Source organism: Sapajus apella, unplaced genomic scaffold, assembly GCF_009761245.1.
Source record: "Sapajus apella isolate SASKATOON/1434 unplaced genomic scaffold, GSC_monkey_1.0 scaffold149, whole genome shotgun sequence".
NCBI lineage: Eukaryota > Metazoa > Chordata > Mammalia > Primates > Cebidae > Sapajus > Sapajus apella.
In genome coordinates, this window is record NW_022437089.1 from 1,109,623 (window position 1) to 1,124,410 (window position 14,788).

Here is a 14,788-nt window from a genome sequence, read left to right on the forward strand (position 1 = left end):
AAAAGAGAAAAAGGAAAGGTTTTTTATAGAGAAATGGCAAGTAATAGGTGTAGAAAAAAGTATCAGAAAATTACCATTTTTGCAACCACCAATGTAATAATTTGTTATTAACTTAATAATTGATTCAGGATGGCCAGGCAGTGTGGCTCATGCCTGTAATCCCAGCACTTTGGGAGGCCGAGGTGGGTGGATCTCGAGGTCAGGAGTTTGAGAACAGTCTGGCTAACATAGTGAAACCCTGTCTTTACTAAAAATACAAAAAAAATTAGCTGGGTATGGTAGCACATGCCTGTAGTCCCAGCTACTCAGGAGGCTGAGGCGGGAGAATCTCTTGAACCAGGGAGGCAGAGGTCGCAGTGAGCTGAGACCACACCATTGCACTCCAGCCTTGGTGACAGAGTGAGACTCTGTCTCAAAAAAAACAAAACAAAACACACACACAACACATTGATTCAGGCAAGGATTATCACTGTATGGCAAAACCATTAAATGAAAGGTTGTTGGGGACAGGATATTCACAGAGTCTCCAAATATTACCCCAAATTACCCGTGAATCAGGAAGGGAAACTGCATCTTTACAGGGGAGAGATCTGGCAGCTGCCACCTGGATTATGTGACAAAACTGAGTGTCCCCAACACTGGGGCAGCCTGACTCTGCCTGCCTCCTGATGCAGTGCCTGGGGGCGAGTATGGTCAAAGGAGGAAAGGATACAGTATCAACTGCCCTGGATGCTTCCAAAAATATTCTTGCCTGATTGCCCGTGGAGAATGGAGTTGGGAGAGGCGAAGATGGCCTCCTGCTCCCTCAGAAGCCTGGCTGAGTGGCATTGCCCTTCAGTCAGGTGGGCATGGAGAAAATGTGTGTGCTGAGGAGTGCTGGGCATGAGTGCCAAGAGGGAAGGGACTGTGTCTTCCAGTCTCAGGGTTGCCAGCACTTGGGACACAGTGGGCACTCAGTGATGAGCAGGCTGTCTGCAGCAAAGCAGGCGCTGTCTGGGCGACATGGGCTGGAGCTCAGGAAAGAGGGCTGGGATGAGACATAGACGTGGGAGTGAAGCGCAGAAATAGAAACTTAAGTTGGATGAGCTCCCCCAAGGAGTGATACAGAGAGGGAAAAGAAGGGCTTCAGGGACAGAGCCCTGGGGCTGCAACATTGAGGGTTGGGGTGTGTGTGAAGAACCAGCAGGAGAGCCTGAGAATGAGCAAGCAGTGGAAACAGCAGGAGAGCAAGGGTGAAAGAGGGTGAGGAGTGGCCTGCCAGTCATTCAGTGGGGCCCCAAGGGGTGTGCGCTGGAGGAGGACAGGGCAGTTGCTGGGTGTCTCGTCTCTCCTGAAGGCGTTTCAGGGCTGGGAGGCTCAAGGCTGGTCACAGCTGCCTGCCACATCTACTCCTGGGAGTACCAGGCCCCAGCAGATCTATTAGAGCTGGCGAGGCCCACATGGGACACCTGCAAGGTGCTAGCAAACTGTGGGTACAGTTAATCTATTTCTAGGGAGCCTCCCCACCCCAAGGCAAATGCTGCTGTCCTCTGAGGCTGCTCTTCCTGCCGTGGGCCCTTCACTCATGCTGCCATCTCCTGATGTCATCATAGTCACACACACACCATGGCTGCAGGGGTCAGGAACTGTCCCGAGGCCCCTCCTTGAGGGACAAGGGGTAGTGGATGACCCAGCACCACCTCTCAGAGTAGACAATTGGCTCAGAGGGGTGCAGCACCTGCAGTAAACATTCTGACTCCTGTTAAAGGATCTCAGCATTTGGGGGCTGGAGCCTGTGGCTGCTCCATCTTCATGCAGTCTCCACAGTGTCCTCTAATGGTCCCCCCACTTCCCATCTCCCATCCCTGCAATGTTTCCTCCCTCTTGTGCCCTCCCTGATGCTTCCTCTGTGATTTTGATGCCTCCAGCCCTCTCCTCCACTACCTCCAAGGTGACCCTGATCTTTCTGACACATGCATGGCCTCTGTAGTAGACTGCTGCCATTTGCAGCCACCATTGAGGACATCCATTCATCCAGCCCTCCCCCAGAGCCTTCTGTCTCTTGCACAGCCCATGTGTGTCCAGTGAAGTGGCCCCGTGCCTAGCTCAGGGAGACAGCCCTGACGGAGAATTACCCCCTACCCTAGCCAAAATGATTGGACACACAGTCCAGTTGTGACCAATGAGAAGAGTGTTTATTTGCTGGGGCATCTGAGACAGCAGCTGTGCTACACAGAGAAGGCGCTTTTCTGGCAGGGAGGGAGGGACTCCGTGCAAGCTGCAGGCAGCCATCTTTTCATCCTTGGAGGTGATGGCCTGGGATGAAGCAGATACGAACGCAGAGGGAGGCAGAAAGATACTGGGTGAAACTGCTCACCTGCTGCCAATGCCAACACCACTGGACTTTTTCTTTCATAAGCCAAGAAATTTCCTTTACTGATTCAACAAATTGCCTTTATTTTTAAACCAATTATTGGATACCATAAGCAGCCTAGCTAATATAGCTCCTTTGGATCAAAGTAGAAGTTTCACATTCACCTTTAATGTTATTTCACTTTCCAAAATTAATTTCCTGGCACCAAACAAGAACCCTGGTAAATGTATCACCTGAGCTGCAGGCCACACATGCTCACAAGTGTGTCCCTCCATATATGGCTTTGAAGCCACATGGCTTTCCAGCTCTCGTGGGTGGCCAGGGGCTTTTGTGTGCTCTTCAATGCCTTCACCTGTTGGGCCTCTGTCCATATTTGTAGCCCAGGGACCCAGTATTTGGCCCACAAGGCCCAGGCAGGAGGGTCTCCGGCACGTGCAGTCCTGACCATGCTGAGCTGCTCCCTTGGCGAGGGTGGAGGGGCAGGAGTGGTGCCTTCCTGCCTGTGGCTTCCTTCCAGCCTCTACCATACCAGGGGGCCTCCTCCAAGGAGCAGGCACTTCGATGTCCTCTAGTGCCCACGCGCAGGGCAGGGTGGAGGAGGAACTGGAACCCAGCCCATGCTTCTGCCCCTGCCTTGGCACCCCAAGGTTTCCTCTCAGGCAACAAGGAGCATACGAAGTGAGCCCCTGCACACAGGTGGCCGGGATGTGTTCGCCTTCCACACGGAGGCAAGTGCTGGGGATGAGGATGAACGCCTCCACCAGTCCCAGCTCTGACACTGCCTTGCTGAGTCACGCATCAGCCCTAATGCTTCCTGGAGGAGGAGACAAGCAGACAGGGTGCCCCAGAGAAGAGCTGTGTCACCAAAGGCCAGGCCACCCATCTCTAGGTCACACTTGGCCATGCTTTGCTTTTGGCTTCAGTTTGTTTACTGAACAGAAGGGAGAAGAGCACTGTTAACACTCCCCACCCCGAGCTGGGGTAAGGGCAGCAGACACTGACTCAGATCGGGAAGTGGCGGCCCTCACTGTATAGAGTCTGTGGCTGGGGAGCAAAGTGGCACTGAGACTTGCCCGAAGTCACATCACAGAACTGGGGTGACTTTCTCACTCCCTGACCCCAACCTGCTTTTCCATTTGTAGAACGCACACTGGCTGTAGCAGCTGGGGGAGCCAGGGCTGGCTGCAACTTGGCCTCCTGCAGCGGTGAGCTGAGGGTTATGCTGGACCCGCCGGAGGTCAGGTGACAGCTGCTTCCCCTTTCAGGCTTGGGAGGGAGTTGCTTGAGTGTATATTCTCAGTGGGCTAAATATGACACGAGAGCTCAGCTCTCCAAGCAGCCCCTTCCTCCTTGTCACATCAAGGCACTTTCAGAAGCTGCTGGACTCCAACTGGGGCTCTGCCACTGCATCACCTCCGCTGTGCTGGCTCACCTCTTCCAAGGGTGTGGAAGCAAACCCAGGTCAGGCTGTGAGTGGTGCCTAGCACCCAGCCAGAGCCAGGTACCTGGCAGCTATCATTATGAGCCCAACTACAGCAGGAGAACACACGTTGTGTGACGTTCAGCCGCGGCCTGGCGTTGGGCACCTCCCCATACTCTGAGAATGCTATTTGGAGAAACCCTTCTCCATCGTCTCAGTCACTTCTGGGTGCAGGAAGCGGCTGGCCAACCGTTCGATGTCGTCCAGCGTCAGGCGGCTCAGGGACCTCTCGTAATCCTGGGGAGAGAAAGGCAGGAAGATTCAGCGGCTGGCAGTAGGGGGCTGGGAGCAGCTGGGCCTGGAGAGGATGTCCAGGGTTGCCCTTCTCACCCTTTGTAGCTGTTCCAGGACCCTGCTGGCATCTGCCGCGCTGAAGTGACGGGCCAAGACTTTGGAGATCAGCTGCCAGACATGTGGGGGTGGGGAGTCGGCCAGTCTCCGGCCAGTGCCTTCTAGTAGCACCTTCTCCAGGGGTTTGACCACTAGGTTGAGCTTGGAGTTGGGCCCGATGCTATAATCCGAGAGTCGTTTCCCATCTGCCAAAGACAGCTCGATGAGTTCCTCCCTGCCGCCGTGGGGGTGGCCCAGGACGTGAGGCCGCCTCGGGCGGCGGGAGCGGAGCGATGCGGCATTCGGCTGTGCAGCATGCGGTCGCCTCCCCTGCGGTCAAGTGGCGCTGGGCGCCGGCACCCCGACCCGTCACACGGCTGCCGAGGCGGCCGGAGCACCCCAGCCCCGCTTCCTGCGGGGCTCCCTGGGTGTCTCCTCTCCCTGGGTACCTGCCAGGGCCTTGCCCTTGAAGAGCAGCCGCTGCTGGCGCACGGGGACGTTCAGCTTCTCTGAGACCAGCTGCTTCAGCGTGGACACCAGCTCGTCCTCCGGCACCTGGCCGCGCCGAGGGTGGGAGGCAGGGGTTGAGCCCGCGGCCCTCGGGCGACGAAGCCCACGCGTCCGCTACCTAGGGCAGCTCTCTCGGCTACCAGCCCCCGGCCCGGCCGCCCCGTGCCCGCCCTCGGCCCTGCCGGTCCTCCTGCCAGAGCTGGCGACTGACGGGCCCGGCGGCCCGGCCCGGGGACCCTACCTGCAGGCTGCACTCGCGGCCCTGCAGCGCCTTCACCGTCAGCTGCATGGCGGCCGCGGCGGCGTCCATTCGGGCGGGCGCGCAGCGCAACCACCCCGCGCCGCGCGCCGCCGCCCCGGGCGCGCGCCGGATCCGCCCGCCGCCGCCGGAAGCAGCGAGAGGGGCGCGCCCGCCGCCCGCGCTTCCCGGCCCCGCCCTCCTGCCCCGTTCAGGCCCCATCCATGCCCCCCGGCCCAATTGCGCCCCGGGAGGAGGAGTCCCCCTGGGGTCCCGCCTCGCAAACGCGCAGCGACTGCCCTAGCCGGCGGACCCTTCCCAAAGCCACAGTGCGGGGGATCTGGGAGCTAGAACCAGTCGGGCCAGGTTGGCGTCATCTAGGAGCTGGGGCATGGAGAAGGAAGGGCCAGGAGGTACGCTCACCCCCGCGGATGGCCTGGACCACCCCACGTGTCGTGACTGCTGGCGGAGCCGGGCCCTGCAAACCCACAGACGGCCCGCCCCCACCCCCTGCCCCCTGGGTTTCTGCCTCCTCCTTTCTGGTCTGGCTGCAAAACACCCCACCGATCTTGAGAGCGGGCAGGGGAGCCAGGCCTCTACTCTCATCCTCCACCTCTCCCAGAGTGTGGATACGCCCGGGGAGGGCTGATAGAGAAAGCCTGTGCAGGGGTCACCGTGTCACCCAAGCTGGTCCTACACCCTGGTCCACACCTACCCAGCACACTCTACCCCCAAGCCTAGGCACCAAACGGCAAAGATTGGAAGGGACCCAAGCTTGCCTTTGTCTTTTATTGAAATATATTTTCTGGGCAGTGCCCACCTACCTAACTCAGCATGGCCTCCTTGGCACTGAAAGCTGGAGAATAAAAAAATCAGTAAAAAAAATAAGCCTGGATTTTTCTGAGTGCATAGAGCGTGAGAACTAAAGGCCTTTGGTACACAAGAACTCTGGGGACAGTAGGTGGAGTGTGGGGGCTGGGGCTGACGAAAGCTTGACCCAGAGGCCTCAGGGAACTGGGAACAGGCTGCTGTAGATGAAGTGGCCGATGACCAAGGCCAGCATCTCGGAGGTGCCGCTCAGTGCCACAATGAAGGGGGCCTGGGAGGCATAGTCAGCCTGAAGGCGGCGGAGGGATAGCTGTAGCATGGCCAAGGCCAGCAGGCTGTTCTGCACCCCTACCTCAATGCTGACTGTCCGCCGCTGGGCAACTGGCAGCCTCAGACACGTGGCCAAGCAGTAGCCCACCAACAGGCCAACCAGGGGCACCGTGATACCCACAAGCACAATGGGTAGCCTGACGCCTGCCAGGATGAAGACCCCCATGCGATAGGCCAGGAAGAGGCCACCCAGGAGGAGCACAAAACTGAAGGGCTTGATGACCTGCAGCAGCAGCTGGGAGAACTTGGGGAGCTTGGACTTGATGAGCACGCCCACTGCTATGGGGATGGCAATGAACAGCAGGGTCCCCAGGATCTTGGAGATGGGCACGTGGAGTGTTTCATGGACACTGAGCAGGCGGCTGTAGATGGCTGAAGACAGTGGCAAGAAACCAGTGGCAGCCACTGTGGAGATGAAAGTCATGGAGATGGCCAGGGTGACATCCCCTCCAAGAAGGAGGCTGAAGAGGTAGCTCCCCCCGCCGCCAGGCGACGAGCAGGTGATGATGAGGCCCAGAGCGAGGGCCTTGGGCAGCATGAAGACCTTGGCCATGAGGAAAGCATATAAGGGCATGACCAGAAACTGGCCCAGGAGGCCCAGCAGCATGGGCTGGGGGCTCTGCATGAGCCCCTTCAGAACCTCAAGTTCCACTTTGCACCCAAACGAACACTTATTGACAAAGATAAGAGGCAGGAGCAGGTAGAGTATTGGGTTTTCCGAGAAGTGGGCCAGGTTGGCACTGAGGGCAGCAGGGGTGTCTTCAGCAGGTGAGACCTTGATGCAGAAATCTCTCCGCTCCTCGATCACTGTGGGCGGGGCCTCATGGGCGACCACAAGCTGGATGTGGAGTGGGGCCAGCCCAGCCAGGCCGGAGTGGATGCTCACCACAAAGCCGCCCCCACCTCCCCAGGTTATGGCACTCACGTTCTTGATGGTCAGCACCTCTGTATCCAGGGATGTGACCCTCAGGGTGGGGCTGGGTCCTGTCCCATTGGCGTGGCCTGGGTACTGGCTAGAGATCACGATGATGCCCTCACTCTCCTCAGGAAATTCAAACTCCATCACAGAGCCATCTCCGATGCTCAAGTAGCGGCCCCCAGTCAATGGCACAGTGTGGCCCACAGTGGTGCTGAGGCTGGTGCTGGCTGTCCCTCGGGCCCCCCATGGCAGGCTGATGAGCAGCAGGGCAGCTCTGAGCATGTCTGCGGGACCTGTGCCACCACCCCTGCCTCCCAGACCAGGCCACTGCTGAGAGCTCTCCCTGCCCTGCATTAACACCATGGCTCTTCCTGGAGGACGGATGGCCTGCCCAGGTTCTCTGTGGCTTAGGAGAGCATCCCCACTGGTGCTGTTAGGTTGTCCTGAGAAGGGTTCATGGGTGGGTCCTGGTCCCGTGCTGCCTTCCTTGATGGCAGGGTTCTCCCTGAGGAGGTAAGGGACACAGAGAGGTGGCTGGTGAGGGCACGCAGTCAAGAACCCAGAAGCATGGGGATCTGGAAGCCCACGCTAAGAGTAAAACTCAGCAGGGACCCTTGCCCCACGCTCAGGAATGAAGAGGCAATGCCTAGGGTTGGCCCTTGAGTGCCATTCGGCTGTGGCTCCCTGGACCACTCTACCTGCCCCTGCAGTGCCTCGATGAGGGTTCTGCTGGGGACGGGTCCTCCCTCCCCAGGGAAGTTAACAGAAGGGGCAGCAGGAGTGGGTCAGAGCCACATGTCTAATGGGGTGTTTCTCCTCCTTTTGTCAGTGCTCCCACTGGTCCCAGAATGTGAGCTCACAGAGCCACTGTGTTACATCCAGGGCTCCTCCCTGTGCCCACATGCACCCCTACCAGAGCCTCAAACTCCCAGTGGAGCTATGAGTGTTTCTAGGGACCAGCAGCACCTCCCTCAACTTCTCAATGTGGACAGTGACCACCGTAGTGTCACATCGCCTGCTAGAACTGGGGCAACCAGGAAGGGGCCACAGCAGGTTAACATGCACTGTTTTGTCCCAGTCCTCTGTAGATCCTATCAGTCTTTAGCCCTGGTCTCCTGTCATTTGAGCCTGGGGTGAGGTGGAAGTAGGGAGCAGAGATTAGGTTAAGTCACAAGTTCATACCTAGGAGCCTCCCCTATCCCTAGCTCAGAATCATATGGCCTCTGCTGGCTTGAAGTTTGGGTCACTTACCCTGGAGGCCTTGGTCCAGCCATGCGTCTTACCTCTGAAGAGGGAGGCAGGAAAACCAGTGGGGTGGGAGAAGCAAAGTAGAGGGGCAAAGATGAAGGCAGCAGGACTATAGCCACCACGGTGGCATGAATCAGTACAGGAGGGAAAGGTTAGGGGCCATCCAACCGCATGCCCCATCCCTCCAGAAGGGCTGTCGGCTTTGAGTCACTGCAAGAGGGGTTTGGCTGAGATCCCACACCATTTCTGCTTGAGGGGCCGACAGAGTTTGAGCAGATGCACCCACAAGGCAGGGGAGGGAGTCCCGGCCCGGATGGATGCTCTTTGCACATCGGCCATGTGTTCGGGGTAACTGGCAGCGCTGACACGGGCTCCTCCCTACCTGGGAGTCCGGAAGTAGTCGGACGGGTAGCTAGCAGAGCTTGGGTGCGAACCTGGGAGGGAGGAAAGGAAGAGCACGCCGCCGTCCCACAGCCGGCGACCCGCTCGGGCCGTCTCGAGGTCTGGGGGGACCCTTACGCCATTCCTGGGCCCCGCGGCTGCGCCAGGCCTCGTGAACGCGCGGCGGCGGTGGCGGCCCTTCCCTGACAGGCCCGGCCGGGCGCCCGAGTGAGAGATCGCGGAGTGGGGTCGGGGCCAGAGGCCGCCTCCCTTCCGGAGGCTCTCACCTGCCACAGCCACCACGCAGCTCAACTGCAGCGCCGGCCTGGCTGGCAGACGCCCGGGAGCTTGGCCCGTCAGGGCCCCGCCCCGCCGAGGCCCCTCCCTACCCCGCCCCGCCGAGGCCCCGCCCCGCGCGTCAGGATCCCGCCCTCCCTCGGCGTCCCGCTCGACTCCCGCGGCTCGCTGGGCTCCGACCGGATGTGACCTTTCTGGGAGCGACGCGCCGGCGCCGGCGCGAGAGAGCTGGGCTGGCAGCTTCCTGCAGCTGACCGGTTCCGGGCGCTGCCTGGACCAATCGCTTGACAGTGCATCTGAACCTGTTGTTATCGCTGGCCACGTTGCCGCTCAAGGGTGCCCAGCCCTGGAGTCCCAGGGCTGAGTTTGACGGACCTGGACGCCAGGGTCTGTGCGGAGTTCTCCTTTTGTTCAAGCATTAACCGAGCGCCTATTTCTTTTCTTTTTTCTTAGATGGAGTCTCTGTTACCCAGGCTGGAGTGCAGTGGCGCAATCTCGGCTCACTGCAACCTCCGCCTCCCGGGTTCCAGCTATTCTCTTGCCTCAGCCTCCGGAGTAGCTCGGATTACAGCCGCGCATCACCACACCCTGCTAATTTTTGTATTTTTCGGAAAGACGGCGTTTCACCATGGTGGCCAGGTTGGTCTCGAACTCCTGACCTCGTGATCCGCCCACCTCGGCCTCCCTAGGCACTACACCTGGCGAGCGCTCCTTCCTTTCTCCTCCCTCCCTTCCTTCCCTCCTTCACTATTCTCCTGCCTCAGCCTCCCGAGCAGCTGGAATTACAGTCATGCACTACCCTGCGCGGCTAATTTCTGTATTTTTAGTAGAGACGGGGTTTCACCATGTTGGTCAGCTAGTCTTGATCTCCTGACCTCAAACAAACCACCTGCCTTGGCTTCCCAAAGTGCTGGGATTACAGGCGTGACCTACCTCGCCCAGCCAAAGAATACAATTTTAACTAATTTATTTACATTTAAATTTGTTTTAAAAGTTTATTTAGAGACAGGGTCTGGCTCTGTCTCTAAATAAATAAACTTTTAAAAATGTTTATGAGAATGAAATGTTCATTTCAGGCTGGAGTGCAGTAGTAATCACTGCAGCCTTTAAACCCTGGGCTCAAGCGATCTTCCTGCCCCGAGTAGCTGGGACTACAGGAGCATGCCACCATGCCCAGCTTAAAAAGTTTATTTTTCGCCGGGCGCGGTGGCTCAAGTCTGTAATCCCAGCACTTTGGGAGACCGAGGCGGGTGGATCACGAGGTCAAGAGATCCAGACCATCCTGGTCAACATGGTGAAATCCCGTCTCTACTAAAAATACAAAAAATCAGCTGGGCATGGTGGCGCATGCCTGTAATCCCAGCTACTCAGGAGGCTGAGGCAGGAGAATTGCCTGAACCCAGGAGGCGGAGGTTGCGGTGAGCCGAGATCGCGCCATTGCACTCCAGCCTGGGTAACAAGGGCGAAACTCCGTCTCAAAAAAAAAAAAAAAAAGTTTATTTTTGTGTGTGTTTTACAAAGTTCAAGTTAGTATGTGCACGTGATATGAGCAAATATACACATGCTGAGAGTTCTTAAAAGGGTTTGATGTGTGGATGATTGAGGCATCAGTAAGGCAGAAGTGATTTGTGTGTTTGTACTTCTTGTTCTAGAAAGGTTGTTCTGTCTCTTTCAAATAGGGTTGAAGGGTCCTGCTGGAAGTAGGCGGTATTTAGAGCTAAGACAGTTGAGAGAGCTGGATTGCAATTTGGAATACAGCAGTAAGAGTAGGGACCATCTGAGGATGGGGTAAAACTGGCCAGAGGGAGAAGGGAGTCAGCTGGAAAAGCCAAAGAAGGAAAACCAAAAAGCTGTGTCCTTCTTGGAGGGAACTCGCCTGTGCTCTTGGGCCTGCCTGATGCTGTCAGTGAAATCGCCTGGACCTAGCCACTTGGCAGCCACCAATTCTTGTTTTTGCCAGGGGTCCAGGAGAGCAAATGCAGTCAGAAGACTGCTGTTTGTTATTGTCAATCACTTCAGCCTTCCCTGAACAGCCCGAGTGGGCAGGTGGGATATCTGACATGAAGAATTTGGTGGCTTTGCAGGAAAAGGGAATAGCTAAATTAAAGGTCAGAATGTTTGTAGTTGGTTTATGGAATCAGTCATTTGCCCCAGGGTGCGGTGGCTCACGCCTGTTATCAGCACTTTGGGAGGCTGAGGCAGGTGGATGGCTTGAGCTCAGGAGTTCAAGACCAGTCTGGGCAACATGGCGAAACCCTATCTCTACAAAAAATACAAAAATTAGCCTGGCATGGTGGTGCGTGCTCCTGTAGTTCCAGCTACTCGGGAGGCTGATCCCGGGGAGATGGAAGCTACAGTGAGCCGATATTGTGCCACTGCATTCCAACCTGGGCAACAAAGTGAGACCTTGTCTCAAAATAATAACAATAATAATAGTTTACTCCAGAAGACGAGGAGGAGGAAGAGGCGAGAATATCTAGTTCCCAAAGAGAAAACAGATGGAACAAATGATAGCAACAGCGGAAACACCATAAACATATATCAGATGGACGCCTGCCATGTATTATATCATAAAGTCACACTGAGAGGTGTGACACTGAGAGGTGTGTCTACCTCTGCTCTTGAGTCAGGGACCTCCAGAAACAATTTTTTTTGAGACAGAGTCTCACTCTATTGCTCAGGCTAGAGTGCAGTGTCTCAATCGTGGCTCACTGCAACCTCCACCTCCCGGGTTCAAGCGATTCTCTTACCTCAGCCTCCCAAGTAGCTGGGATTACAGGTATGTACCACCACACCTGGCTAATTTTTGCATTTTCAGTAGAGATAGAGTTTCACCATGTTGGCCAGGCAAGTCTCAAACTCCTGACCTCAGGTAATCCACCCACCTCAACCTCCCAAACTGCTAGGATTACAGGTGTGAGCCACCGCGCCCGGCCCATCAACAGTATTTTATAAATAAGGAGGCCAGGAAAGGTGGCTCACGCCTGTAATCCCAGCATTTTGGGAGGCTAGGCAGGAAGATTACTTGAGCCTAAGAGTTTGAGACCAGCCTGGGCATCATGGGAAGACCCTATTCTACATAAACAGATTTTTTAAAATGTAGAAAGACATGGAAGGCATATGCTAGTATGAGGTGCACTGGGTATCCACAGGAAGTGTAATGACAGTGTTATTTTTGCCTGCCCAGCGTCAGGTTGCAGCACCTTCACTTTCTTTGGAAGAACCATCCCTCCTCCACTCTCAGTACACATGGTTTGCATGTGGGTGACCCCAACGCTGGGCCCTGGAGTGGGCACATAACCAGGTGTAAGCACCAGCCACTCTGACTGATGCAAACATAATGCCATAATCCAGCCTGGACCAGTGACAGTCAGTCCCCAGGGACCTGTACTGAACTATTCGGCATGTCATCCTAAGTCACAGAGAGGGAGACTAAAAGAAAATGATGTTGATTTGGAATGGGTATTGCAATGGGAGTGTGTGTGCCCTAGTAAACTATGTGTTTATTCAGGGACGTAAAGGGAGACAAAGGGTTTTTGTTGTTTGTGTTTTTTTTTTTTTCTTTTTTTTTTTTTTTTTTTTGAGGGGGTTTTTCGCTCTTGTTACCCAGGCTGGAGTGCGATGGCGCGATCTCGGCTCACCGCAACCTCCGCCTCCTGGGTTCAGGCAATTCTCCTGCCTCAGCCTCCTGAGTAGCTGGGATTACAGGCATGCGCCACCATGCCCAGCTGATTTTTTGTATTTTTAGTAGAGACGGGGTTTCACCATGTTGACCAGGATGGTCTTGATCTCTTGACCTTGTGATCCGCCCGCCTCGGCCTCCCAAAGTGCTGGGATTACAGGCGTGAGCCACCGCACCCGGCCCTTGTGTTTGTTTTTTAAGGCAGGGTCTCACTCTGTTGCCCAGGCTAGAGTGCAGTGGCGTGATACTGCCTCACTGCAGCCTCCACCTCCCAGACTCAGGTGACCCTCCCACTTCAGCTCCTTCAAGTAGATGGGACCACAGGCATGTGCCACCATGCCTAGCTAAGTTTTTTGTATGTTTTGTAGAGATGGGGTTTAACCATGTTGCTGTACGCTGGTCCCGAACTCCCAGGCTCAAGGGATTCTCCTGCCTTGGCCTTCTAAAGTACAGGGATTACAAGTGCGAGCCATTGCAGTAGGCTGACAAAGGTTTTTAAGGAAAACATGAGAATTTCATAATTGTTTTCAGGTAGTTATCCTTGGCTATGAGGATTAATAACAAAGTTGTCATCAGTCCAAGTTTGGACAGGCAGTTGCTGGGTAGATGTCCTAACAGAAGTATTCTCTGTGTTGCACAGGGTTATAGTTTTTGCAGAGTCTTGTGATACGTTTTGTTATCAGGCATCGTGCATGAAAACCTTCTCTTCATGGCCTTCCCCAGCTCTGTTTTTCAGGGTTTGTTTTTTTTAAGGTGGAGTCTCGCTATGTTAGGCTGGCTGGAAGTGCAGTGCCTTTTCATGGAGCGATCCTACTACTGATCGGCATGTGAGTTTTGACTTGCTCTGTTTCTGAACTTGGCTGGTTCACCCTTCCTTAGGAAACCTGGTGGCCTCCTGCTCCCAGGAGGTTACCATATTGATGCTGGGTTTAGTGAAGACACCAGATCAGAATAGCACACCACAGCCCAGAAATCCAGGTCCCAAATGATCCTTCTGCCTCAGCCTCCCAAGTAGCTGGAAGTACAGGTGTGTACTACCATGCCTGGATAATTAAAATAGTTTTTGTAGAGACAGGGTTTTCCTATGTTTCCCAGGCTGGTCTCAAACTCGTTGGCTCAAGGGATCCTTCCACATCAGCCTCCCAAAGTGCTTGATTACAGGCATGAGCCACTTTGCCTGGCCTAGCATGGAAGTTTTAACCTGCCCCATTTCCAGCCTGGGCTGGTTCATCTCTCTCTAGACAACCTAGTGGTCCTCCACTCCCAGGATACTGATGCTCAGCTTTCTGTGGACACCTGATCGGCATAGCACACTACAGCCCAGAACTCCTGGGCTCAAGCAATTCTCCTGCTGCAGCCTCCTGAGTAGCTAGGACTACAGGTGTGTGGTGGCACACCTGGCAGGGTGTTTTATTTGTTTTTGTTTTTGAGACAGAGTCTCGCTCTGTCACTGAGGCCGGAGTGCAGTGGTGCAATCTTGGCTCACTGCACCCTCTGCCTCCTGGGTTCCAGCAATTCTCCTGCCTCAACCTCCTGAGTAGCTGGGACTACAGTTGTGCATCACTATGCCTGGCTAATTTTTGTATTTTTAGCAGAGACAGGGTTTCACCATGTTGGCCAGGCTGGTCTCTTAACTCCTGACCTCAAGTGATCCACCTGCCTCAGCCTCCCAAAGTGCTGGGATTACAGGCATGAGCCAAGGCACCAAGCTTGTTTTTAATACAAGTGACTCCATTTTGCTTCTGGCAACTTTCATATTTCCCCTTTTGGATTGTGCTCTTTCTCCAAAAGCAGTAGGTTTGGATTGTCCCTCAGTGCTGGATCTGTCCTGGATTGTTGGTCTGGTTGCAGATAAGAGTGAGTGATTGCCAACTAGGGGTCAGTGTCCAACCCCTTTAGGCACATCTGAGTAACAATGGAAATTTGGAGAGAGCTGTTCTCAGACCAAGTCTACCTGAAGTCCATCATTAAGTTCATTTTTTTTCTGTTCCATGGTCTTTAGGCTATCATCCGGAAGCCCTGGGCCAGCATATTCTGTTAGGAGCTGTACTTCTGCAGAAGTTTGACAAGTAACAAGTACAAATTGTTAAAAGGAAAATACAAATCAAATTAACATTAATAGTAATATGAGGCCGGGCGCGGTGGCTCAAGCCTGTAATCCCAGCACTTTGGGAGGCCAAGGCGGGTGGATC

The 14,788-nt window shown here is 55.2% G+C and overlaps 2 protein-coding genes across 6 annotated transcripts; both read right to left on the reverse strand.

The window, feature by feature from the left end:
- Nucleotides 1-2,411: 2,411 nt before the first annotated feature.
- Nucleotides 2,412-5,028, reverse strand: UBL4A (ubiquitin like 4A). The gene is made up of 4 exons (XM_032265161.1): nt 4,915-5,028; nt 4,613-4,718; nt 4,164-4,369; nt 2,412-4,070 (listed from the first exon to the last, which is right to left on the reverse strand). The coding sequence occupies exons 1-4, from the start codon at nt 4,981-4,983 to the stop codon at nt 3,960-3,962; spliced, it is 492 nt and encodes a 163-aa protein (XP_032121052.1). The 5' UTR covers nt 4,984-5,028; the 3' UTR covers nt 2,412-3,959.
- A 657-nt stretch (nt 5,029-5,685) lies between these two features.
- On the reverse strand, nt 5,686-8,995 carry SLC10A3 (solute carrier family 10 member 3). Of its 5 annotated transcripts, XM_032265307.1 has the most exons (3): nt 8,905-8,995; nt 8,619-8,670; nt 5,686-7,493 (listed from the first exon to the last, which is right to left on the reverse strand). In XM_032265307.1, the coding sequence occupies exon 3, from the start codon at nt 7,349-7,351 to the stop codon at nt 5,918-5,920; it is 1,434 nt and encodes a 477-aa protein (XP_032121198.1). In that variant the 5' UTR covers nt 7,352-7,493; nt 8,619-8,670; nt 8,905-8,995; the 3' UTR covers nt 5,686-5,917. The 5 variants fall into 5 exon arrangements, with proteins under 5 accessions (XP_032121198.1, XP_032121199.1, XP_032121200.1 ...); XM_032265308.1 differs by lacking the exon at nt 8,619-8,670 and having other exon boundaries at nt 8,905-8,993; XM_032265309.1 differs by lacking the exons at nt 8,619-8,670; nt 8,905-8,995 and adding an exon at nt 8,671-8,898.
- Nucleotides 8,996-14,788: the final 5,793 nt, after the last annotated feature.